General features: G+C 47.9%; 1 protein-coding gene across 1 annotated transcript in view; it reads right to left on the bottom strand.

The window, feature by feature from the left end:
• The window catches only part of NET1 (neuroepithelial cell transforming 1), a 56683-nt gene extending 33903 nt beyond the window's left edge, over nt 1–22780 (bottom strand). The window contains exon 1 of the mRNA XM_065673994.1: nt 22606–22780. Within this exon, the coding sequence (XP_065530066.1) occupies nt 22606–22730 (125 nt within the window). The 5' untranslated portion in view covers nt 22731–22780. The remainder of the gene's footprint in view (nt 1–22605) is intronic.
• Between the last annotated feature and the right edge of the window lie 3320 nt (nt 22781–26100).

The following is a 26100-nucleotide window of genomic DNA, read 5'->3' as shown; positions in this document are numbered from 1 at the left end:
CTCTTGGGGATAATGTCCTTGGTTTAAGACAGGATGAGCAGATTCAGACTCTTCTCCTTATCTTACCAAGCTTAAGACAAGCAGAAAGTGTTAATCACAGCTGGCTGATTCATGCAACTCTGCTTTCAAAGTGATGAAGAGCTTCAGGGTTAAGAGCACGTAAAAAATAACTTTCAAGAGGTAAAATGTTGTGGCAACACCCTGGCAAAGCAAATCTCTCTCCCAAGTAAGATCAGGGGAGGAGCAATGTTGTTGAGATTGTACTGAAGGAACAAACACTTCTGTTTTGGTACCCTCTGTTTGCTTCAAGAAATGAAATGTTCCAGGCTGCTTACCAGCAAATGATGAGACTGCCAAGTCTTGCCAAGAGTAAATCTTTCCAGAGCCTGTTAAAATAGAGATTGCCATGCTGATGGTCCGTAGAGAGATTAGTTATGAAGTATTTTTAACCTTAAAAGAGGTTATTTGTCATTTGGATTCCCAAGTTGGCCTGCAAACAGGTTTAGAAAACCAGCTACCAGCACTGAGAGAGGCAGGGGAAGTCCTGAACACAAAACCTGTTCAGCAACATAGCAGAGGAGGAGATGGGGCCCCAATAATCTTAATAGAGGAAGTTTGGGCAATTGAGTAGATAACAGATTGATAAAGGTAAGTGGGCAGGCTCAATTGTTTCACACTGAAGCCAGACTAAGGAAACAGTCATTGTTCCTGGCTTTCCTTGGATAAACAGCAGGATCCTCTCACCGGGTATGGATGTAGCAATAGCGGGGAGCACTTGGCCAAATTTGTCCTCAGAATTTCATGTCAAGTATGGAGACAGGCTGAGAACATTGGGGCTGTTGAGCCTGGAGAAGAAAAGCTGCGTGGAGACCTCAGAGCAGCTTCCAGTGTCTGAAGGGGGCTACAAGGATGCTGGAGAGGGACTCTTCATCAGGGACTGTAGCGATAGGACAAGGGGTGATGGGTTCAAACTGAAACAGGGGAAGTTCAGGTTAGATCTTAGGCAGAAGCTCTTCCCTGTGAGGGTGCTGAGGCGCTGGCACAGGGTGCCCAGAGAAGCTGTGGCTGCCCCAGCCCTGGCAGTGCTCAAGGCCAGGTTGGACACAGGGGCTTGGAGCAAGCTGCTCTAGTGGAAGGTGTCCCTGCCCGTGGCAGGGGTTGGAACTGAAGGAGCTTTAAGGTCCCTTCCAACCCAAACCAGTCTGAGATTCTATGATGGCCTGCTGAGCTGGACACATTTGGAAGTGCAGAAAGGAAGAGGGAACAGCAGTGAAGTACCACACCTGATCTTCAATCAATTCAGCAAAAAGCAAATCTTTCTGTCAAACACTAATAAAGCCATAAATAAGGATTTGGGGTCAAGAGAAATCCAAAAGACATTCACAAAGGCTGTGCTAAAACAGATTCCCATTAGCCAGATGAGGGAACAAGGCTCAGAACAGCTTCACTCATCAGTTACAGCAAATTCCCATTAATGTTATTTGAAACAGTTTTCTCCCCTTTTTTACTTTTTACTGTAAACCCTCCCGCCCAGTCAGCATCAGTCACAGTCTGCACTCCTGTTCCCTTTGGTTTTGATGACTTATCCAGGGAACTGCAGAAATGCTTTGATCAGGCAGTTCTCTTCGGAGAGCTCCAAAATACATTCTTCAGCCTGGGCAGCAACTCTGGGCTTCCTTCCCCTCTGACTTCCAGCTCCCTTCCCTCACTGTTTGCAGAGCAAGCTGTTCTTCAATCTAAACCACTTGCAGCACTGAAGTCCCAAGGTGGTGAATACTAACAGCAACATGAACAGATTTAAAGTCTTGCCCCAAATTCACACTGGGGAATCCTGGTTTGAATGACAAGAACAGAAAAGCTTCACAAGGGGTCTTTACAAGTTGAATGTAAAGCTTTTCTGCAGGGGGGGAAGCAAAAAAGAGCCTCTCTATTAACTTACTATAGTGAATAATTCCATTTCAACAATATCCAGAGGCTTTGGCTAATATAAGAGGCCTCCCAAGCACTGTGCAAACAAACTCTAAGGGCACTTACTGAACTGCTTGTCATGGTTCCTTATCTTGAAAGGCTCCAGGTAAAAGCTTTACTTGAAGAAAAATCTATTGACAGACATTTGATATATCTAAAAGAGAGGACTCAGTACTTCAATATGGTAGAGAGGAAAATGCTGGGGAACTCCACGTGGAGTTCAAGGTTGCAGACTGCTTCTCCATCATTAATGGTGCCTCATTAATGCTATTGCTGCCAGGAGCACACAAAAGAAAGCAGGATACAGCCATAATTATATAGAGAGCAAAAGACCGAGGGGTCACTCTCTGGAAATGTGGTTTAGAAACTGCAATAAGCCTCTGGCAGCAGCAGCAGGAGGATTTGCAACACTGGTGCAATTAAGAACTGAAGCAGGCTCAGCTTTCTAATAGCAAAGCCATAAAAACCCACAGCAATGGAGCTAAACAAGGATCAAACCCACCTCGATCCATCCTCCGCTTTTACAGGGCTGAGCAGCGCAAGTGCTGAGCTGAGAACTTCTTGTGCTGCTCAGACACTCTGGAATTGCCATTAGTTTGTTCTTTCACATTGAAACAACCTCTGCTTCTAAAAGGAAGCGTTTTCAGACACTCTGGGCAGGTTTAGATTGTACAAAGAACATTCAATTTGGGTTTAAGCAGTTTTATGGAGTTCAGCACAGACTGAACAGGATGAGCCAGCTTCCATTTCAGAAGGGTTTGCTCCTCGCGGGTACTGCGGGAATATTAGAGCTATTTGTCTGCAGAAGCCATCAGCAGCACTGAACACGAGCAGATAAGCCCTGAGGAGATTAAACATGCACTGATATCTTCACACAATCACACGCCTGACCTCTGCAGAGCTGTGCATTAACAGTCTCCCCACAGCAGCACCAAGCTTCATCTGAGGATCCAAGTGATATCTTTTCACCACACACTTCCCTTATGACCCAAGCGTCTTCCTTCCACTTTGCCTTCACACTTCCCTCCCCATCTGCTTATCTGCTCCAAGTCAATTCCATAAGCACTGAGCTCCTTCACACTAAGGCTGGCAGAGCTTTCTGCAGGAGAAAGAGAAGGTCTTTTCAAGAGCACATGGTCAAATCTCCTCTTTTCCCTAATCCAACCCCTTTCCAACTGTTCCAAGTTATTTCAGTGTTTATTCTTAGCACACACACAGGGGCATTTTTCAGAGGTTTCTGGTGGAATGACGCACTGAGCACACCATCACCTGAAATGAAACAGGTAACAACAGCCTTTTGTGAAGGTTATTTGTAAGGGAACCAGTTCAGTGATTTAGTTTACAACAGCACTGTGCAAACATTTGTGCTGGCAGCAAACATCAGCCCGGGTAGGAAAAACCTTTGGTCTGCTTTGCTCGTGGGCTGACCTGCTGAGGCAACTCTGCAGCTGCATAGAGCATCTTCAACTGCCATCGTAATGGGAACATCATAAACATCCCAGAGAAGCCACAATGTTGAGGAAACAAGGAAAACCTGGATGTCTCAAGGAGTCTGAGTCCAAGCTATGCCCAAGCTGAAAGGACGGAGGCATCAATGGTGCAGATACAGGTTAGGTGGAGAAGTGATCTAGAGCAGCTCTCAGAAGCTACCAGTGACCCAGCTTCAGTGTGTGCTTGAGCCCAGAAACCCCCTGTGCGCTGGGCTGCACCCCCAGAGCGTGAGCAGCAGCTCAGGGAGGGGAACCTGCCCCTCTGCTGCTCTCTGGGGAAACCCCCCCTGCAGCCCTGATCCAGCTCCGGGGCAGCAGCACAAGAGGGACGTGGAGCTGTTGGAGAGAGGCCAGAGGAGGCCATGGAGATGCTGTGAGGGCTGGAGCAGCTCTGCTCTGAAGCCAGGGTGAGAGAGCTGGGCTGGGGCAGCCTAGAGAAGAGAAGGCTCCTGAAGGGGAGACCTCAGAGCAGCTCCCAGTTTCTAAAGGGGGCTACAGGAAACCTGGAGAGAGACTGCATCAAGGACTGTAGTGAGAGGACAAGGGGTGATGGGTTCAAACTGAAACACGGGAAGCTCAGGTTGGAGATAATGCAGAAGTTCTTCCCTGTGAGGGTGCTGAGGTGCTGGCACAGGGTGCCCAGAGAAGCTGTGGCTGCCCCATCCCTGGCAGTGTTCAAGGCCGGGTTGGACACAGGGGCTTGGAGCAAGCTGCTCCAGTGGAAGGGGTCCCTGCCTGTGGCAAGGGGTTGGGACTGGATGAGCTTTAAGGTCCTTTCCAACCCAAACCTGTCTGGAATTCTATAATTCTATAGAACCACGGTGCTTTACAGGGCACAGGAGGGAGCTGGTGTCCCTACACTCATCAGCATTAACATCTTCATGCCAGTGATGCTCCAGAGCATCATCCGACTGTTCCTCATCCAGGGAACTTGCCCTTGCTTCCATCTACCCTTTGCTCTGGAAGACAGCAAAAGCAGACTCTCCCCACACAGCCTCTCAGCACGCAGGGGCAGAGCTGTGCAAAGAGCTCCAGTTCTGCAAGCAGGTATTCTTGCCTGCAAGCATAGAAGGGAGGATTATGGCAATGATCTATCAGTAGGAAGAAAAAGAACTTTATTCCTCTTTATTAAGAGGAAAAGGAAAGCTGCTGACAGAACTAACATCTTCTGATCCATGATTAAGCACATGCTGTGTGTCGTAATTCTGCCCACTTCACAGAGCTATTTGTACTCTCCTTCCCAGAGATATGATGTAAATGCTGAAGCAGAGGGGGAGGAGGACTGGAGGGAGAAGCAGTGCAGCTGCTGACTAAATATGTTGCTTGTCAGCAGCCCTGCAAGAGCTCTCACTGCTGCAGATCATCTCTGGCTGAAGAACACAGCTTCAAACATCAGCTAATGCACCCCCAGCTCTTGAGCCACTGAGTTTCATCCATCAGGCCCTTGTCAATCAGGCCTGTCATGACTTCTCCCATGAATAATGAGCTAGAAGATAATCCTAACCATCAAAACCAGCAACAGAAGGGAAACCACATCACCACCGCATGCCAAACCTTGGCTCCCCTCATCCTGTGGAGTATATAACAGGGATAGGGCTCATCCCATCTGTCAGCCCCGAGATGGGGGAAGAGCTGTCCAGGCTCCCTTGTCACTCCTGCAGAGAGGCTGACACCTCCAGCCAGGCATTTGAAGCTGGCTTTAAATGGCACCTCTCCTTCTGCATAAGCTATAAAGGAACCTTGTGTGCAGCTCAAATATAAGGAATCAGCTTTTAGGTGGCCAAAGTTAGGTGAAATTAATCCTCCATGTAATGCTTGAGAGATACCAGCTAAGAAAAACTTCAGTTAGAGCTCAGATGCAATACTCATAAATATACTTTTGACTCACTTGCTCATGTCATCCTTGCTGCACAGTTGGTAGCAGGTACCTCTAAAGGCTTAGAGAAACCTTTAGTCAGGCTTTATTCTAACTAGCTCACATCCTCTTCAGCAGTTTTAGGTCCTAAGGTCAGGACTGAGCTGTGCTCTAGAGAAACCACCACCATTTAAAACAGAAAAGCAGACTTCTCAATGCAAAGATGTTAAACCTCATGTTGATAATGCACAAGAAACACCACGAGTAAGCGCTTGGGTATCTGGACCGCATTCAAGGAGGAAAGAGAAAGGAAGCAAATGTTGTAAACAACAGCCCTGCTCACAGGAAAGCACTGTCTCATAAGGACTACACTTGAAGATAAGTCTGTCTTCTCAGTGTGTTTATGTAGCAAAGTGAAGGCCACTGTCTCTGGGTGCTTCAATGAACCACTGACCCTTTTGGATTGACTTTACCTGACTCTAATTCCCACAAATCCAGACTCTTGAGGGCTCCCAGTGAACTTTAATCTATTCAAGCATTTCCAGGCAGGCAAAAGGCTCCAAGTTCAGCTGAAAGTAGTTGTATTTAAGCATCACTCTTTCCATTAAGTGTCACCCCTGTGAGCCCCTTCCCCTGTGATACCTATTTTGAACACTCTCGAGGGAAAGCAGTTGGGATGGAGGAATGCCAAGTGCCCAGAAGCCATGGGAGCAGGCTGTGCTGCCCAGCAGCCATGCCAGCTGAGGGAGACTGTGTTGCTCCAAATCCAGACAACTATTTTGGGTTCTTGTGGGAACCAAGGCTTGATCCAACAAATATTAGAAGTTATCACAAGAGAACATGCAGGAAAACATACATTTTGGTGCTGACAAGCACAAACTTTCCTCTTTTTTAACTCAAAGCAGCTATGCAAACAGTCTCTTTGGCTGTGTTTTTCTTTCTTAATGCTGGTATGCATGCAGTAACACCAGTTGTTGGGCTCAAGGACTGGACCAGCAACTTAATGTGGTGTAAGGAGTTACCAGCTGAAGCACACTGAGAGTCCACAGGCATCCTTGAAACCAGCAGCAAACACAAGGGAGTCCAAGCAATGCTTGTACTCAGTGAAGGACAACCATCATCTGCTGAGGCTGAACACATGCATGGAAAAGGTTATTAAAGAACAGCTGAAATGTGATTGCTTCCTTGTATTAGAAGAGCTTTTTTTCCTGCTATACAGGACTAAACTGCAGCTCAAGGCTCTCAGAACTGGAGGAGGTGGAGGATTTAGAACAGCAGTGGTACTGCCACGTGGGTATTTAAAGGGAGCCTTTGCTATAGCACCAGTGTGGGGAACTCAGCACTACAATAATGTGCTTGCAATTATTACTTATGATTCATACCACAAACAAACCAAGCCACAGGATGGCTTTGGCTAGAAATAATCCAAGCCAGCATTTTCCTTCCTGCTCAAGGCAGTTCTGCAGAAGCTGTAAAATACAGTGTGTGACTGGGGTAGGGGCAGGTCACATCCTTTTCCCTGCCTTTTTTGGTGGGGAATAGGCTTTCTTGGCCACAGTCCTACCAGGAGCATCCCAAGTAAACAACTCACCTGCAGGACTACCCAGCAGAACTGTCCTGGATGCAATGTCCACATGGGATCAAGACAAGACTAGATAAAACCTTGGAAGAGATTTATTAGGGGGTACTAAGCAGCCAACTTGAAGACTGGTGGAGGCTGAGACCATAGCAGAGAAAGGAGCATCAGTGGGAGTGACTCCACTCGCAGTACTGTGTGCAGTTCTGGTGTCCCCAAGATAAGAAGAAGATGGAGCTGCTGGAGCAAGTCCAGAGGAGGCCACAAGGATGAGCAGGGGCTGGAGCACTTCTCTTATGGAGACAGGCTGAAAACATTGGGGCTGTTGAGCCTGGAGAAGAGAAGCTGCGTGGAGACCTCAAAGCAGCTTCCAGTGTCTGAAGGGGGCTACAAGGATGCTGGAGAGGGGCTCTTCATCAGGGACTGTAGCGATAGGACAAGGGGTGATGGGTTCAAACTGAAACAGGGGAAGTTCAGGTTGGAGATAAGGAAGAAGTTCTTTACTGTGAGGGTGCTGAGGCCCTGGTACAGGGTGCCCAGAGAAGATGCGGCTACCCCATTCCTGGCAGTGTTCAAGGCCAGGCTGGCCAGGGCTTGGAACAACCTGCTCTAGTGGAAGGTGTCCCTGCCCGTGGGGAAGCTTTATGGTCCCTTCCAACACAAACCAGTCTGGGATTCTATGATCATAAATGTCAGTTTTGTTCTTACTTAACACCCAGATCATTTGGAAACAGTGCACTGGGTCAGAGGGAGCCTTGTTCTGAACCAGCTCTTATGTTCTTGGGAAAGTTCACCTCATTCTCATCTTTGGCAGGGTTATAAAAAGATGCCCTCTGCATTGCTTTGCAGGCTGCAGGAGATTAGCACTTATCCCACGCAGGAAAACAAGCAGCAGGGGCAGGGTTGGGTTTGGGGAGAGCAGAGAAAGGCAACAGCAGTGTAGGAACCATGGCTGAAAACAGAGCTGTAGAGAACACAGAAAAGGAGACAAGAGAAAAAATACCAAGGCAGGAAATGGCTGCAGGGTGGAGCTGTGTAATGAAATGTCTCTACAATTTAATGGTAAGATGGGAAGAGGAACAGGCCTTAGGAGGTGGGTGGTAAAGCAGCACTGAGTGACTTCATATTTTAAATATTTAAACATTACAAGGACTTGAAGGTGTACTTTGCTCTGACAAAAGGTTGTTTAATGCTTTCTCTTTTGGAAGGCACAGTCCCTTTCAGTCTTTCCTTGCTAATGTAAAAAGGAGTAAACACAGTCAGTGCTGATATCCCAGGCAGCTCTGCAAGCCAGTAATAGAGCAACCTCTGCTGAGCTGACGTAGGCCAGTAACCACCTCAGGAGAAGTCATTTGCTCAAACAGGGCTTGCACTGTTTAATTATATTCATTTAAGGCACTCTAACTGCTGTGCTTAGGCAAGAAAACCATTTCCTTTCACTATGACTACCTTTCTTCATGCTGTTTTAACCTCCTACCTCTTTCTGTGTGAGCTTCTGAGGTGGGTCCCAACTGAAGTTGTTCCAAATGGCTGGTACGTGTGTCTGACCTAAGCTTGTAAGTCACAGAACCCCAGCACAAACCCACATCAGTGTTTCTCAGTCCCCCCTAGCTCCATGCCCATATAGGTGTTTAGAACATAACCTCATGGTGCTGCCTGCTGAGATCCTCCACTCTGCTGCTAGTGGGGAAGCATTAGAGGGGTATGAGCTCTCAGGTTATTTGATTCAAGTCCTAGATGACAATTTTCATCTTGAGATACCTTCCATTCTAATCTGGCCAATTTAGCTCAATTTGCACATGGATGGTGGTAGAAATCAAGTCAGACCTCAGGCTAGAAGTCAAATGCTCATAATGGGGATGACAGCCTCAGATGTTATTTGGCTATCTGACCATAGAGGTTTAAAGGGAGTAGTAGATAAGAAAGAGAATAAAGAAAGGCCTGCAAGGAAAGGAAAAGAAGCTTGAAACTCGGACAAAACAATCCAGATGAAGGATCAAGAAACGAGGGAAAATGTAGTTACTGCAGCAGACAAGGAACTGCTGCCTCCAGGGATAACTTTATGGAGGCTGGCAGGGAAAGGCAGCTGCTTGGGGGCCAAGGAAGACATCTGAGTGATGAGAAAGGGAGGAGAGTTCAGGCATGAGCCTCTAATCTCTTTCCATAGGAGAAGTGTAAATACACCTGAAGTCTGTTTGCAAGTATTAAAGAGAGTAATAATGCAGTTTTATTAAAAGCATTAGAGATGTTTCCAGTTCTTACAACAAACAAACCAACCACCCACAGAGACAACAAAACTCACAGTGCAAGGGGAAAATAGCACCTCTCCAGAAGGAATGTGGAGTCTGTAGAGGAGAAAGTCTGCTAGGCACAGCCACAGGAAACCCAGCATTAATGCTCACTAGGCTCAAGCAGTGGTTATTCGTGCTCAGGAGAACATTCTTGGACAGTTAGTACAGAGATGACTGTGTGTCTTTTAAAGGTTATCCTGAAGCAATTCTTCGCAAAAGGAAATGGATTTAGGCTCCAGCACCATCTCAGATCTGCCCCCTTATGGTGTGTGAATGAGTATTGCAGCAGCTCCTCTACATGGGACTACAAAGCACTGAACAATCACTAACAAATCAAAATGAATGTCAAAACCCGAGTAGCAGATACATTAATCAGCTGGAATAAGCAGCAACACAGTGTTACATGTGTAAACCTAGGTCGATAACGACTATTGAAGAGCCAATGTTGTGTATCTCAACATTTCACCTACTACACAGAGCAGCTTCTTTCCTAACTTGATGTAGCACAAGTTAAAACACCAAACTCATTTGACTGAGATAAATCACCTTAGGGAAGGGGACTTGACACCACGAGCAGTTTGCAGCCTTCTAGGAGGGCAAGGCAGAAGTTGGGCTGGGTTGTGGTTAATAGATATGTTGCTTAAAAGCAGATCCGCATCAATCTCTTGAGAACTGCTGAGATTGAAGCTGACCCCTCTGTAAATGGGTTATAGCAAAGTCAGCTGCTCAGGGCTGCTGCTCTGAAAGATCACTGGATGAGGTGCAAAGTCCCTTAAGCAAATGGTAATGTCACTTGCCAAGGACTCTGAGTATGGACCACTCATGAGCACCCTTTGTAGTGCCCTGGGTGATGGTTTCAAACTCCTTTAAGGGAGTCATGAACACAACTGGCATTACAGAAGGTCAGGTTAGATATAAAGAAGTTCTTCCCTGTGAGGGTGCTGAGGCGCTGGCACAGGGTGCCCAGAGAAGCTGTGGCTGCCCCATCCCTGGCAGTGCTCAAGGCCAGGTTGGACACAGGGGCTTGGAGCAACCTGCTCTAGTGGAAGGTGTCCCTGCCCGTGGCAGCGGTTGGAACTGGAGGAGCTTTAAGGTCCCTCTTAACCCAAATCAGGCTGGGATTCTGTGATTCTATTAAAAGTCACCCATGGGAATGAAATCACTTCAAACCCTTGTATCTAGAGGTTTAAACCAAGCTAAGCACTGAGACTTCTCACTGAGCAAGATACAAAAGCAGTTACAAAGACCTTTATGTATGTGGGGGTGGGAAAGCAGCTTAATTGTAACTTTATGCAATAGACTTTTGTGGTCTCTCTGATGCCAAAGACTCTTCAGAAACAAACCTGGAACCACCCAGACAACTTTGCAGAGGAGCTTTCAAGTGAAGATGCAGGTGATGAATGCTCCCAGGCCACCCACATGCTGGGAGCCCAGGGCAGCCAGGATGTGCTCGTGTGCTCTGGGTCCCCTGCTTGCACCTCTTCCCCTCCAAAGTCACCTTTAAGCTGAGTTTAAATGGTTTAGGAAAAGGACATGGTTAGCAGAGAACTAATATTAATTCAGTGCAGGAAAGGGAAAAGGCAGCCTGTAATAGTCATGATTTCCTTTCATCCTAAGGGGGAGAAGCACTAAATATTGACTCAGTTAAATGAAATTAACCCCGAATATACCCCAACTGGTCAATTTATTGTAAATATTAAGCTCAAAGAAGTGAAATATTAATGTTCAGATTGAAACTTGAGCTGACAGGGAAAGATCCCTTTCCCAATGCAGTGGTGACACCTAGAGGGAGAGGATTTCACTGTGGGCTTGGCAGCTCCTAAAGGGACAGAAGAGTCATAAAGCTCCGTCTGAGCCAGCAGTGACTCTGGAATCCCTTATTTTATCCTCTGGAGTTCCCTCTGTGTGCTCCAACAGAGGAGGACACAGCAAGAAGAAAGCTTCTGATGGGTATCAGTGCTCCAGGAAGGCACATGAAAAAGATGGAGTGGAAAAGGAAGAAGCCTGAGCAGCTTCCATATGGAAGAGAGTCCCAGGAGCTCCCCTGCAGCAGCTCCTGCTGCTCAGCCACCCCTTATGCTGTAGGAAGAGCAAAGCACTTCTGATGCAAATCATGCTCAGCCACCAAGGATCATGGTGCAGGCCCCAAAGGGCAGATAACCCTGTTCATGCCATCCCTAACAGACCTGCCCTCCACACCCAGGCTCAAGAACTCAATCTCCACATGCCTTTCTTTAAGCCTTGCTCTTTCAGCTTTGTGCATTAACTGTTACACCTCAACATCAGACATCAGAGAATCCAAGCAGAAGCCAGCTCCATAGGAACTCATGCTGTGTTACTGCCTGTATTGGCCTGCTTGCTAAAACATGCAGGAAACTTCAGCCAAGGGTGTTACTACTCCTCCACAGAAGGTGGGCCCCACCTGGATTTGCAATTCTAACTACACTGTTGGCTTTATGCCTTGTTTTTGTTGTTGTTGAAGTCTGCATTTTCTTTGGCTTTACCGAAATGAAGATCAAGACTAAAGGTGAACAGTGAACCATCAAATGGAGCAGGAGTGGTGCTTGCAGCATGAAGCCTGTGGCTGCACAGATGCACTTGATATCTGCTCTTCAAGTCCTTCCGGAGAATGTGTGACAAGCATGGGGTCATGCTTAAGGAACACAGACATTGCCTTGTCCACCTGGGATACATGCAAACATCTCATAGTGAGGTCTGAAATAATCTGTGCCTCTTTCCTCCCTGTTAGGGTCACTGGAACAGCCTCCATCCTTGCTTTGATTTCTGGGAAGACTTCAAAGGTAGCCTCAATAAAATGGGATTCAAAGGAAGGACTTGGGGGTGTTGGTCAATGAGAAACTGAACATAACTGAGCTTCAGTGTGCGCTTGAGCTCAGAACCCCCCCGGGTGCTGGGCTGCACCCCCAGAGTGTGAGCAGCAGCTCAGGGAGGAGATCCTGTCCCTCTGCTGTGCTCTGGGGAGACCCCACTTGCAGCACTGTGTGCAGTGCTGGTGTCCTCAAAATCAGAAGGACATGGAGCTGTTGGAGCAAGTCCAGAGGAGGCCACGAGGACAATCAGGGGATGGAGCAGCTCCTGTATGGAGACAGGCTGAGAACACTGGGGCTGTTGAGCCTGGAGAAGAGAAGCTGCGTGGAGACCTCAGAGCAGCTTCCAGTGTCTGAAGGGGGCTACAAGGATGCTGGAGAGGGGCTCTTCATCAGCGACTGTAGAGACAGGCCAAGGGGAATGGCTTTAACCTGAAAGAGGGGAGACTGAGATGAGCTCTTAGGCAGAAGCTCTTCCCTGTGAGGGTGCTGAGGCGCTGGCACAGGGTGCCCAGAGAAGCTGTGGCTGCCCCATCCCTGGCAGTGCTCAAGGCCGGGTTGGACACAGGGGCTTGGAGCAAGCTGCTCTAATGGAAGGTGTCCCTGTCTGTGGCAGGGGCTGGAGCTGGATGAACTTTAAGGTCCCTTCCAACCCAAACCAGTCTGGGGTTCTATAAGTGAGGAAGATGTGCAGCTGAGAAGGACAAACATAATGACAGCTTAAAATCCTATTTGGAAGCATGTCACAAACGTTCACCAGCTATTTTTTCCAGCTCATTGGGTATGATAATAGTGTGACATGGGTTAGCTTTTAAGATTAACTTAATTCCCAAGATCATGCCCGAAGACTTTGTGCTCAGGGATTGTCAGGAGGTAACAAAGTCATGCTTGAATGGACACTGCCCGTGGGTGGCTGTGAAGACATAGAACCATGGAATCAACGAGGTTGGAAAAGACCTTTAAGCTCATCAAGTCCAGCCATTCCCCAGCATCCCTATAGGCCCCCTTCAGGTACTGGAAGGCTGCTATTAGGTCTCCACGCAGCCTTCTCTTCTCCAGGCTGAACAGCCCCAACTTCCTCAGCCTGTCTTCATACAGGAGGTGCTCCAGTCCCCTGATCATCCTCGTGGCCTCCTCTGGACTTGTTCCAGCAGTTCCATGTCCTTTTTATGTTGAGGACACCAGAACTGCACACAATGCTCCAGGTGAGGTCTCACAAGATCAGGGTACCAACTCCTCTGTTAGGGACATCACACTAAATACAAACCCACATTACACAAGAGACAAAGTCTTCACTAACAGCTCCAATGCAAACACAAATACCCATCACTTGTGAGCAGAATCTTGAGATTTAAATAAGAATTCAGTGTATTCTGAATGTCCACACCTTTTAACTCAAAAAGCAGGCAAATATTTCCAGTATAAAGGAATACAAGCACTCAAATTCCATTAGATTCCCTGGGAATTGTCCATATAAAGCTTAAACATTGTCTAGTCTTTGACTGACCTACACTGGGGAAGGGGCTTTCCCATTCTCATTCACTCTTTACCTCAGCAGCTGTTTCCTCCCCACTTATACATTATATTTTAGGGAAACTGCCATAGAATCACTTTGTTTCTCTCATCCCATGTTTGTTCATTCCTCACTATCACATTCCTTTCTGGGAAGAGCTCTTCCTTCCATCTGTTATTGTCAGGGCTGCCTTATCTCTGCTTTCCTTTCTCAGGCATTTCCAAGCTTTCCTCTAAGTTCCACTGCTGCAGTGGTTTGATATTTACCAGAAGCCACATTTCCTGCTATTTCTTCCAGCAACACCACAGATGAAACCAGATTTAAAGCTGATGCAGAAATGAAAGTGTAAAATATACTGACAAGAAATGAGGAGAAGGGGAGGAAAGGGAAAAAAAGAAGGCAACAAGTGACATCAGCCAACTGATAGCAGGGAACAACGGTAAGGATGTGATTTTTCCAGTATCCAGGAAGGAAATCCTTACAAGTCAGTTGAGATGGGAAGCTTCCATGGCAAGTTGATGAGCACTTGAAATTAATCCATTGTACAAAGCAGCCTAAGGTAAAATCCGGGAATACTATGGAAAAATCCGTGAATTTACTTGGAATTTTGCTATCAGTTTCAGTGAGGTCATATTGCTTTTAAAAGTTAGTTGTTTTCAAAGAAAGGTGTTGCTGAAAAGCCCAACAGAAAAGGATTTGCAGACCAGAGACTCAAGCAGTAATGACAACTTCCCAGTACAACCAATGTCCATAGGAAATCATGTGGTTCCAGGTCCGTGCTAGATTTAAAGATATAAGCGGTCTTTCGCTAGCACAGAATCATAGAATGGTTTGGGTTTGAAGGGACCTGAAGCTCACCCAGTCCCAACCCCTTGCCATCATCAAGGACCTATGTTTACAGGAGAGATGAGAGGACTGGTGCACCTCACGTATGGAGACGGGCTGAAAACATTGGGGCTGTTCAGCCTGGAGAAAAGAAGCTGCGTGGAGACTTCAGAGCAGCTTCCAGTGCCTGAAGGGGGCTACAAGGATGCTGGAGAAAGACACTTCATCAGGGACTGGAGTGATAGGACAAGGGGTGATGGGATCAAACTGAAACAGGAAGTTCAGGTTGGAGATAAGGCAGAAGCTCTTCCCTGTGAGGGTGCTGAGGCGCTGGCACAGGGTGCCCAGAGAAGCCGTGGCTGCCCCATCCCTGGCAGTGTTCAAGGCCAGGTTGGACACAAGGGCTTGGAGCAACCTGCTCTAATGGAACATGTCCCTGCCCATGGACCTTTGGGTCTTTCCCAACCCAAGCCATTCTATGATGCTGTCCTTATCTTCTGACTCACAGAACCAAAGTTAGCTGAGCTCAGCAGTAATATCCTATACCTTCATCCACTATAAGTTACTTATCTGAAGGAGCACCCTGCAAGGCACTGGTGATGAGCTTGCCCTGTAAATATGAATGGAAGCAGTAATAGCAAAGCTGAACCAACTTGATGTTGAGGATAATGATTTATGAGTGAAGACAATTATTTGCTAAGTGCAGGATGGCTTCTGGTTTACAAGACAATAACACGCAAGCTATCATCAGCATAGAGTAATGAAGAGCCTGGTGTTACCCACAACCAGCACTCACACAGAGGGATGTTGAGACTGCTGGAAGGTTTTAATGACCAGCTAGTGGCACTTGCCATGTAGATTGGGGAAGCAGCAGTACTTTAGCTTAGAAAAAGCAAGGTCTGAATGATTTTACAGATCTTTACTTCCTTCTTCATCCATTTCCAGTATCTCCAAGCACTAAGAAACACTCTAAGCACGCTGGGGGTAGAAGAGCATTCCACAGGCACTACTATTTCCTAGAGATACTTGTTCAGAGGCCATTGAAAGTATATGAAGTTTATACTTCAGCTTGGTTAATTTACTCTGCCTGTTTTAACACATTTTTCATGTCCTAACAAAAAGAAAACAGGGAATATTTCCAGAGCTGTGTATGTTCAGGTATGTTCACACCTTAGTCCCTTGCAGAAAAATACCAGGTACAAGACAGTTCTCCCGCACCAGCAGTTAATAGGTACCCAGTTCTCCTGCACCAGCAGTTAATAGGTACCCAGTAAGGTAAGGATTTCACTCCAGCTTGCAGGATATTAATAAACTGGATTTTAATAAACCCTCTGACACTCAGTATAGGGAAAGAGAAAGATGACCTGAAAATTATACTAGCAATTTCACAGAAAAACAGTCTATAGAAGAAGAAAATGCAGTGCTGGAGCACTGCAATGAGTGTAAAGCCTCTCAGATTTAGGGTACTTGTAGCTCTCTCCTGGTTGCTAAAACATCGTGGAGTTCTTGTGCAAAGGGAAGCTGAGGAGAAGCACAAGTAATGAAGTTCATAAGTGGAGGTTTTAACCCTTAAACCCCAAACCACTATTTGATTTTTATAAGCAATTGCCAAAGTATCAGCATCCTCTTACAGTCGAAACACAGACACCCAATTTAGGACACTCTGGGAGCTGTGCATTTGGAAAGACACTGAAGTGGTTGCATCTAGACCTACTGTGCCTTGAACACACTCAGACCCAGACACTCAGAGGCTGCTTTTGGAATAAAAGCCAGTGGTAATGTGAGAGCCATTAAACATCTTCTGAGAGCTACACCAGAGCTTCCAATTATGTTCAAGTGATGCATTTTAATAGCTACCTTCTTCAGTGGAGGAAAAGTTTCCCTTTGTGCTAACTTTGATGTGATAATAGGAAGGAAAAGAATATGCTTGCACTCTTCATTACTGTTTTACCAGCCCAAGAAAGTCTGACGGAATATAGGCTTTAATCCCCACAAACATCAAGAGCAAACAAACACTCATTTCAGAAGAGCCGTAATTAGGGAGAAGAAAGGCAAGAGAGAGCCACCAGCATCAGAACCACTTGGCCTTCACACAGAGTGTTAGGTCAGTGGCCAACAAACAACTGACTTGAAATAGGATAAAGGTGTAAAGTGACTAAATAAAAGCCAATTGAGTTCACAGCAGATTGTGCAGAACAAGTGGGTGATCAGTAAAGACTTTAGAAAGCTTCTTTATAAAAGAAGAGGTAAACATACAGTCCAAAAAGGACTCTCTTCTCAGATGCCTTAAACCCATCCTTCTCCTGAGTGGAGAATCAGCTTCTTGCTCCTGTTTCTGTTACGGAAACAAACCTCTTAATCACAGAATGGTTTGGGTTGAAGGGACCTTAAGCTCATCCAGTTCCAACCCCGGCCATGGGCAGGGACACCTTCCACTAGAGCAGCTTGCTCCAAGCTCCATACAGCCCGGCCTTGAACACTGCCAAGGATGAGGCAGCCACAGCTTCTCTGGGCACCCTGTGCCAGCACCTCAGCACCCTCACAGGGAAGAACTTCTGCCTTATATCCCCCCCCCCCCCATCTCTTTTGACAAACCTCCTGCACAGGCTGCAGTGAAAGGTCATGCTTCACATAACCCCTCTCCAGCGTGACTGCAGGCTGCCATCAAAACAGGCCATCCTTCCTCTTCCTCCCTGCAAGCCTAACTCAGCAATCCTGTGGTCATAGGGAAAAGTGGTCCAGCTGCTGGTTAACTGTAAATTGTCACTTTTTGGGGGTACAGGTTTAATGGAAAACCAGCTGACCCTGCAGGTACACAGTGACTGGGGCTGCTGCAAGTAAAGCAGCAGGGATAGAGCTGGCTTGGGGAACCTCTTGGCAAAGGTTCACAGTTGCACCGTCTGTGAGAAAACAAAGCCAGACTCAGCTCTTCTCCAGCATCTGCTACTCCTTTGTCAGCCTTATCCATTGAGGACACCAGACAGAAGCTGTTTGTCTTGGCTTTCTCAAGTCAACACCAGTCAGTCTGCTTCAGACCACCTTTTGCTCAGGGGCTCACTGTGACACCACCCAACTCAACAACTGAGCATCTTTTCCACCCTCCATCCTAAAATGGCCTACATAAACCCTTTAAGCCTTCCATACAAAGTCAGCCAGTTAATTGGGATTAATCCCATTTGAATAACTACTGAGAAGTAATGGTTGCAATTAAAACATTTACAAGCACATGAATATGTACAGTCAGCTGAGACGAGCTATCTGCAGTGGGAAGAGACTCCCAAAGTGACTGTCTACAAGGTCTGAGACCCCAGATGCTGAGCAAGTACCAACAGATCACAGAATAGGCACAGCACAGCCTGAGAGTCATAGGATCAGCAGTTGAAAAGAACTGTGGCTCTGCACTACCAGAGATGCAGAGACTTGGGAAGGGGAGTATGAGGTAGGGCTTTAATTGTATGTGTGAAACCCCATCTCTGCGCTCAGAAGCTCAGCACAGGAGGAATCCAACCATGTGTGACCACTTCAGGGTGTGTCTGTAACGTGAAAGCTGCAGATAGAGAGAACAGTTGTGTCTGGATAAAGATAAAAACACCTTTGGAAGCTCCAGGCTTGCTGAGGTTTAGGGCACACGTCTCCTGGGCCATCCCAGCTGGAAGAAGCTCCTCCTGAGCAACACCAGCTCATGCATAAACTGGCATAAGATGTATGCGAGTTGCAAGCCAGGGGTAGGCAGCGTGTCGGCGGTGTGTCTGCAGCGGGAGAGAGGACTCACCGATTTGTGTTTCCTCAGAGGTGATAACACGTCCCTGAGCTGCCGGCTTCACCTGGATTCACCTGCAGACTAGATAAACTATCGAGCTGGGAATAAGATTACAAACAACCCCCCAGACAAAGCTGCTTTTATCTCTTTCAGAAGCCTTCCTGCAATCTTTATGTCATCTTCTACCTGCCAGAGCTGGGGGGAAACAAGGTTCAGAGAAGCGCTTATCCAGCAGCCAGGAATGCTGTCTGATTCTGGGTCAGAAACTAGTTGGCAACAGGGAGAATGTATTTTTGGTGAACCCCCTTCAGGGCTGCTCTTCTTTGGGCACACTCTATAGCTTCCTCTCCCACTGTTCAACAAGCAATTACCTCATGTTTATACCTTAAACCTGAGTCTTGCTGTGCAAGAGCCACAGGGGTATTGCCGTGCAGGAAAGGGAAGAATGGAACATTCCAAGATGTTAAAGCAGTCCCCAGACTAGAACTGTCAGAAGAAATAGTCCCTGTTCATAACTGTGTGAAGTCACCGTCTCCAGCATGCTGTCAACTGTCTCTTCTCTTTTTAGCCACAACTCTGGGATTACACAGACAAGAGGCTGACTACAAATACTCTCTCTCAAACCACATCCTTTCACACCTCCCCGGCCACATAGCCCTCTTTTGGAAGCGTCAGGAATTCTCCAGCATCACAGAAGTGAAACTTGATGCTTCCTATGAAAGTCAAACTAATACTTAATAAAAAACCCTCACTGAAGCTGCAGATCTGAGACTACTCGGGAATGTTGTAGCTGTGAGAGTCGAAGGGTACACAAAAACAAGACAGGGTCTGCAAGAAGACAGGCTTAATAAGGGATATTACCTCTCCCTCAAACACTGCTGAATGTATTTAGTGCATTCAGAATCTCTCAGCCAGAGGCCTCAGGCTGCAGTTGGAGCTCCCTTTCTGCTTGGACTGATACTTGACTAAAATCAGGCTGGTGAGCAGAGGGCTCCTCCTCCAGGGTCACATTCCAGGGCTGGAGACAAAAAACTTTTTCATCATGTGTGCACACACTCACAAGCTTAAGACAAATTAGCAGGGGAGTGAGGTAATTTATTCTCCATATGTTTAAATACGTTCTTGTTCTAGTGCAAAAGTCCTTGTTTTGGAAGTAGGGGCCTTTCATTAAGTGCTCCATATGGCTCTCCTGGAGGCCCAGCTGAATTCAACCCCCCAGCTAATGGTTTTGCTGTTAAGGGGTGCCCTGTGCAGCACAATGGATCTTCAGACCACAGACACTGCAAACAGTTGGAACTTTTGCCTGTCTTAGCCCTGAAAGTAAAGTATGGTTCCTGCCCACTGCAGGTGGATAAATGCAGTCACCATTAGCAAGTGTTAAATCACACTTTAACCTATAGGATTATGGAATGGTTTGGGTTGGAAGGGACCTTAAAGCTCTTCCAGTTCCAACCCCTGCCACAGGCAGGGGCACCTTCTATGGGCAGGGGCACCTTCCACTAGAGCAGCTTGCTCCAAGCCCCTGTGTCCAACCTGGCCTTGAGCACTGCCAGGGATGGGGCAGCCACAGCTTCTCTGGGCACCCTGTGCCAGCGCCTCAGCACCCTCACAGTAAAGAATGTCTTCCTCATATCCAGCCTGAACTTCCCCTGTTTCAGTTTAAACCAATCACCCCTTGTCCTATCACTATACCAGCCCATGCAAGGTTACACTGGCTTAAAGCTCAGGAATTGAGCAGAAAGCTTGAAATTGAATTTGGGCACATTCAAGATGATTGCACTGTGAATAAAGAGCAGGTAAAGTGGTTTAAAAACCCCCAGAACTGCTTCTAGGTTTTGTCCCTCTGTCCTAGTTTGCCACTTCCACAACAGCTGAAGGGATTAAACAACTGAATTCTGTTATCAGTGATTTGCATCAAGATGGTTGGATCTGTGTTACTGGGTGCCAACACCACAGCAAGCAGGTCAAATGGTGCCAGTTTGTATCTGTGAGATCCCATCTGGGTACCGGATCCAGCTTTAAGCCTCCCAGTACAAGAAACAACTGGAACATGCCCAGCCAAGAGCAAACAGGGCTATGTTAGAGCACAGGATGAGCGAGAAGAGAGCAAGAGCAGATTCACTCAGGTGAGAGATGGCAAAGGGGGATCACACTGCTGTCTTCATCTGTCTAAGAAGAGAGGAGAGAGAAGACAGATACAAACCCTTCTTGGGCACACACGGCAGAATGAAGAGGTGCCATACACAAGCTGCAGCATGGACTATTTGCATAGATGGAAGGAAAAATATTTCCTCCCACAATGAGTGTGGTCAAACTCTGGAACAGAGACCCAAAGATGTAAGAAAATCTCCGTCCTTGGAGGTCTGTGAAGCTTACCTGGCCAATGCTCCGAGCAGCCTGACCTAAATGTAAAGGTTTTGGACCAGAGTCCTCCCAGAAGCCATCTCCAATTAAACTGGCCTCAAGCCAGTGACTTCTTGAACTGCTCCATCTACACCACATACCCATATCTAGGTGCTGAGCTAGCATCATCATGCTTGTGAGTCTCCAGCTGAAGGTTTAACACATACATGTCTTATCTGCATACACTCAGTTTTAGCACAGTTTCCCTGGGCCTCTCCACACAGACAAGCCTCACAAAGGAATGTGTGACCATCCCAGAACCTGAGCCAGTGTTTCATCACTGAAGCCTTCAATTATGCCCTGGTTTGCAAGTGTAGTGATTAGGGAGCTACAATTTGATCTTCAGGATGATTTCTATGTTTGTATGAAAACACTTGGTTTTAAAAGGTCCTTAAAGTGTTCCGCCATCCAGAACACACAATGGTTCCTAAAACCAGCCATTAAGAAAGCTGAGCTCAATGTTTGTCCCATTTTAAGTCACCTAAGAGAGAACATCCACTCCTGTGGAGAATTTCACTGGGTTTCAAAACAAGCACCTTCTTCTCACTCATTCCAATGGCACAAATGAAGCTGGAGGAGGAGCAGGAGCACCCCTCGCCATTCCAACCCAAGTAGCTGCCACATAGGGAAGCAAAGGGCTGCAAACAGGCTGAAATCAGGCATAAAGAACCAGTACAAGAAGGAAAAGACCCTGGTCACATCTAGGAGTGAACCATGCCCAAATACAGCACCTGAAGGTAGAAACTGAGGTAACCAGAGCCACATCTGTCAAAACTGGGTGGTTTCTACATCACCTGCATGCTTGGAGAAGTAATTTCCTAACCTTGAGGGCAACAGAAAACACAAACCTCTGCTGATCAATGTGGGCTTGTGTAGATAGGAATGAGCAGGAGATGGGTCACTCCAGGGTCAGGTGCTGATAGTGCAGGAGCTGCTTATAAACACATCCAGGTAACATGATTGGGGTCAAAGCAGATAAGCTGAGCTTCAGGTTCACTTCAGAAGTAGCAGTTTCTTTCACCGGGTGGTCTTGGGAGTTTCTCCCATGTTCAATACATCAAAGTAACAGCAATAAAAGGCATGCACAGGGATTTAAAAGGCTGAGTAAAAGCCAAGGCTTACACTGGAGCTGAGGAGGGTCTCCCCATGCCCAGGTGAGGGAGATGATCCAACGTAATTGGATGTAAAAACAACAGCATCTCCAAATTATTCCTACCCCGAGGAACAACAAGGATCCTCTCCTCTTGCTCCCAAACTGTAGGCAGCTGCCAGACACCCCCACAAGAGACAGGGGAAAAACCTCTGCACTCAAGCCCAGGGGTGGTTCAGCACCCAGGGGTGGAGACAGGAGCGGCTTCTCCACCTTGCAGGGCAGGAATGGGCAGGGAAACCGGTTTTGGCCTGAAGAACGCCCTGTCCTCACTCTTAATGTGTGAGATGGGGGGGCAGGGGACCCCTTGGTTAATATCAAGGTACATGTTCACCTTAGACAGGAAGGAAAGGCTACCAAGGGTGGGTTTGAGGGCATCCTCTGTTATAGGATACAGAGGATATCCTATAGGATACAACCAGGGAGGGGGAAGGAAGTAAGTGTCCATCTCCTAAGGCAGATCCTGTCATTCTCCTGTCTTATAAGGGAGGGCAAGGGATCCCCTATAGACTGAAGGAGAGGAATTCTCCCTGTAAGATAGAATCATGAAATCAACCAGGCTGGAAAAGCCCTTTAAGCTCATCCAGTCCAACCGTGCCCAGCACTGCCAAGGCCACCACTGACCCATGGCGCTGAGGCCTCGTCTCCACGGTGTGTGGACACTTGCAGGGACGGTGCCTGCAGCCTGTTCCAACGCCTGAGCATAGAAGAGGGCCCCGTACAGCCATGGGGAGGGAATGTCCCGTGTCAACCAGAAGGGTGAGGAATCCACCCTAACCTGCCGCGGTTTCACTTTAAAGGGCAGGAGGGCATACAGAGCCTTACAGGCTGAGGGAAGCCCTCCCTTATAAGACAGGAGAACGACGGGATCCACCTTCGAGGAGCTCACACAACCCAAGGGGAACCGCGGCCACTGCAAGGGACGGGGGGGGATCGCGGCTCCTACCGGCTGCAGGAGGCGGCCACACCGGGGGTGCCGTCCGCCGGGGGGGAGCGGCTGGCGCGGGCTCCAGGGCTGGTCCTGCCCCGTCTCCGCTGTGGGGGTTTCATGCCCGAGGGCTCTGCCTCCATAGTGACACACCGCGCAGGGGAAAGAGGCGCTCGGCGGGCAATGGCGGCCGCGGCAGCACCGGTAGCGGCGAACCGGGCCGTTTGAAAATGGCGGCGGTGACGGCGGCAGCCAATCAGAGCGGCGGGAGGGGCGCGTTGCTAGGAGACGGGGGTGGGGCTCTGAGGGAAGAGGGCGGGGCGGGGCGGGCCGTGGCTCTGAGGGACGGGAGGAGGAAGCGGGCGCTTGGGACGCGGGTTCGCGGCCGCCTTCGTCCGTCTCTCCCGAATTCCCGTCCCTGCACTCTGTGCTCCCCCTCATCCCATTCTCCCACCTTCCCTTCAGTCTTTTCTCCTCAGAGAACGCGAAGCCTTTGCCAGGACGGCTTCCCGGGGTCGGGGGGGGGGGGTGCATCGTCTTCATCCCCCTCAGAGGCAGGAATCAAGATGGTGCTGGAGCAGAAGCAGCTCCCTCCCCAAAATAAAAGCCTCATTGGGCAGAAATCGGCTCCGATCATACAAATTTACCTCAGACACCCCCTCAAAGCACACATAAGTGATTTAAATGGGGTGTGAGCTTTGGGGTGTCCATTGCATGTGAGGATGGATGAAGCAGCGGCTTCCCTCATGCAGCATCCATCCCCTTTCCTCTCACTTTAACGGGGTTTTCCGTCTGCCCGGCCAGCCCGGGATGTGTCTGGCCCAAGCCATCCCTGTGTGACATCGTGAAGCCACACAAGGGATGAAGCACCTTCTGCTCATCTCCCGATGACCGATGCGCAGAGGATGGGACCTCGCAGGCTGTGGTCCCCCATCCCTGAGCCGCATCCCAGCACAAAACCATTGTGTAAACCATTTGCAGCGGGAATCTTCAATTCCAGTGGTACTGGGGAAAAGCTGATGCCTTGGCTGTGACAGACATCAGGGACTAACCCCTGAAACCCTGCCTTGGAAAGCAACCAGGAGCCCTCACGGTTCCTCACGTCCCACTTCGGGTTCAGCAGAGGTTTGAGCAAGGCTCCAGGTGAACGATTACACACGCTCCATGAGGGTATTAATGGGAAATGTATCCCGCTTGGCTAAAATCTTGATTTTCCTCCTTTTCAGCCCTTTCCTGCTGCGGAAAGTCTACCATGGAGAAGATGGGGTCTCTCCCTTCATTGCTCCTATGAGAGAGGGGGGATTATGGTTTATCATTGCTAATAAATTGGAAGCATCTCACCCCTGGAGGTACTCCAGGCCAGGCTGGATGTGATTCTGGGCAACCTCATCTAGTTGAAGATGTCCCTGCTCATTGTCGGACTGGATGAGCTTTGAAGGGCCCTTCCAACCCAAACCATTCTATGACTGTATGAATCTATGAATCTGTGATTCTATCTCCTCTCGAGCTGAAGTGTGCCTTTAGACCAGACATACCTGGCAGAAAGATCTCCCTTCGACAATGCTGGCATCCCAGGCAGCGATGCTGGAATGGCCTTTTACAGTGGATCACATTCACTCCAGTCTGATCTCAACTCCTGTGCGGCAGTTGGATGGAATTCCTTGAAACCCATTAAAACCCCACATGTGCACAAGGCATTTCACTGACTTGGCTGTATTTTAGTAACGAATTTAAAATGGATTCTTCAGAGGTACTAAAACACAAGCCCAGCTTTTGAAGTGGAACCTACAGCTCGAATCAGAGAAGCAGATGCCCCCTCTTTAAGCTGGATACAGAAGACTCCCAAAGGGTTTAACATAACCATCTGCGAGACAAAATAAGAGGGTTTTAGAGAGAAGCTGTGCTTCTATTTTGAAACACACCATTGGGATGGGCGAGAGAAGCAAGCATACCTGATACACCAGGCTTACTCACAGCAGTGTGTGCCAGGGGAGTCAGGCTCAGCGCTGCTATTATGCTAAAGAGAAGGGAATTAAGTTTGCTTCTTATACCCCAGTGCAAACTTAACATGACAAAACTGTGAAGTTTCTACTTTTGCTCAAACCTAAACAGTTTAGCAAGTTGTATTGCTTCACTATTTCATCTATGTTGGTTTATAGTTGCTGATAGACATTCAGTATGCTGCAGACGTTCATACACTTCATCTCTTCCAGACAAATTCTTTGTAGTCCCCCATAGCTGTCTCTTACCTCATAGACCTGCCCTGCTCTGCTGCACCCAGGTTTCTGCAGGAACCATCCACAGACTGCCGTGTCCTCTTGGGTTTGAGAAGCTTCCAGTCTTTCAAGACCTGTTTTTTGCATTCTGAAGTGGCCTGAGCCGCATTCCTGAGCACTGTATCCCTGCAGTGCAGCAGGCAGTGAGCCATGGACTTAGCACAGAATCCCAGAATCCCAGACTGGTTTGGGTTGAAGGGACCTTAAAGCTCATCTGGTTCCAACCCCTGCCACAGGCAGGGACCCCTTCCACTGGAGCAGCTTACTCCAAGCCCCTGTGTCCAGCCTGGCCTTGAACACTGCCAGGGATGGGGCAGCCACAGCTTCTCTGGGCACCCTGTGTCAGCGCCTCAGCACCCTCACAGGGAAGAACTGCCCAAGATCTAACCTGAACTTCCCTTGTTTCGCTTTGAACCCATCACCCCAGTTTCCCGAGTCCTGATATCATTGCCTTGTTCTGCTCGAGGCATGGCAAACCACTGCTGTTTGTGAGCAGAGGACAGCCCTTCTGAGGGCATTAAGGAATCTCAGTAATTCTGGGTGATGCCAAGTCACTGATGATCTACTGTAATGTGCAGTGTGGAAACACTGACAGGAACAGATTCCCCTGGTCTGATCCCAGGAATGCAATGTCATCCTCAAAATCTCTACAGCTGGCAAACCAGGCATCAGCTTCAGATAAGCGTTGTTTCAGAGACCCGTTACAAGAGGCACTAGCTGAAGGACCATCCACTTGTTGAGAGTGGTATCCACATCATTTCCACTTGCTTTACACACAGGCTATAAGAGCAAATCACTGCCTCGTCAACCAGTGCCCAAACCCAGCATTACCTTCCCTGGGTGCTGCAGTCCCACACTGTTGGCAGAGTCTCTGTTCCCACTGACACACACTCACTGTAAGAGTAGAACACTGGATACCAATCTGAATTCCAACTGTAGTGAAATATGTTTGCTGAGGACAATATATCACATTAAGGGGGTTAGCACCCCAGGACCCGTGATCCTGATGAACCTGTCAGACCTCTTTGCAGGCACTCCGTTGGACAATACATCCTATCAGAGGGTGATTTGAGCACCCTATGTGGGGTACACATAAGAAACTGAACAAGGTTTTAAAGTAAGTTTTTAAGCCAATTTTAAGTTAACTTGAATCTCCAGAAACTCACATAAAACAAATCTTAACTGAGATTTTTTATCATGCAATTTCGTGACAGTTTGAGGTTTGAAGATCGCTGCT

The sequence above is a fragment of the Lathamus discolor genome, chromosome 1 (genome assembly GCF_037157495.1).
Source record: "Lathamus discolor isolate bLatDis1 chromosome 1, bLatDis1.hap1, whole genome shotgun sequence".
NCBI lineage: Eukaryota > Metazoa > Chordata > Aves > Psittaciformes > Psittacidae > Lathamus > Lathamus discolor.
The sequence above is the reverse complement of the archived record's forward strand: the minus strand, read 5'-3'. Positions and strand labels throughout refer to the sequence as shown.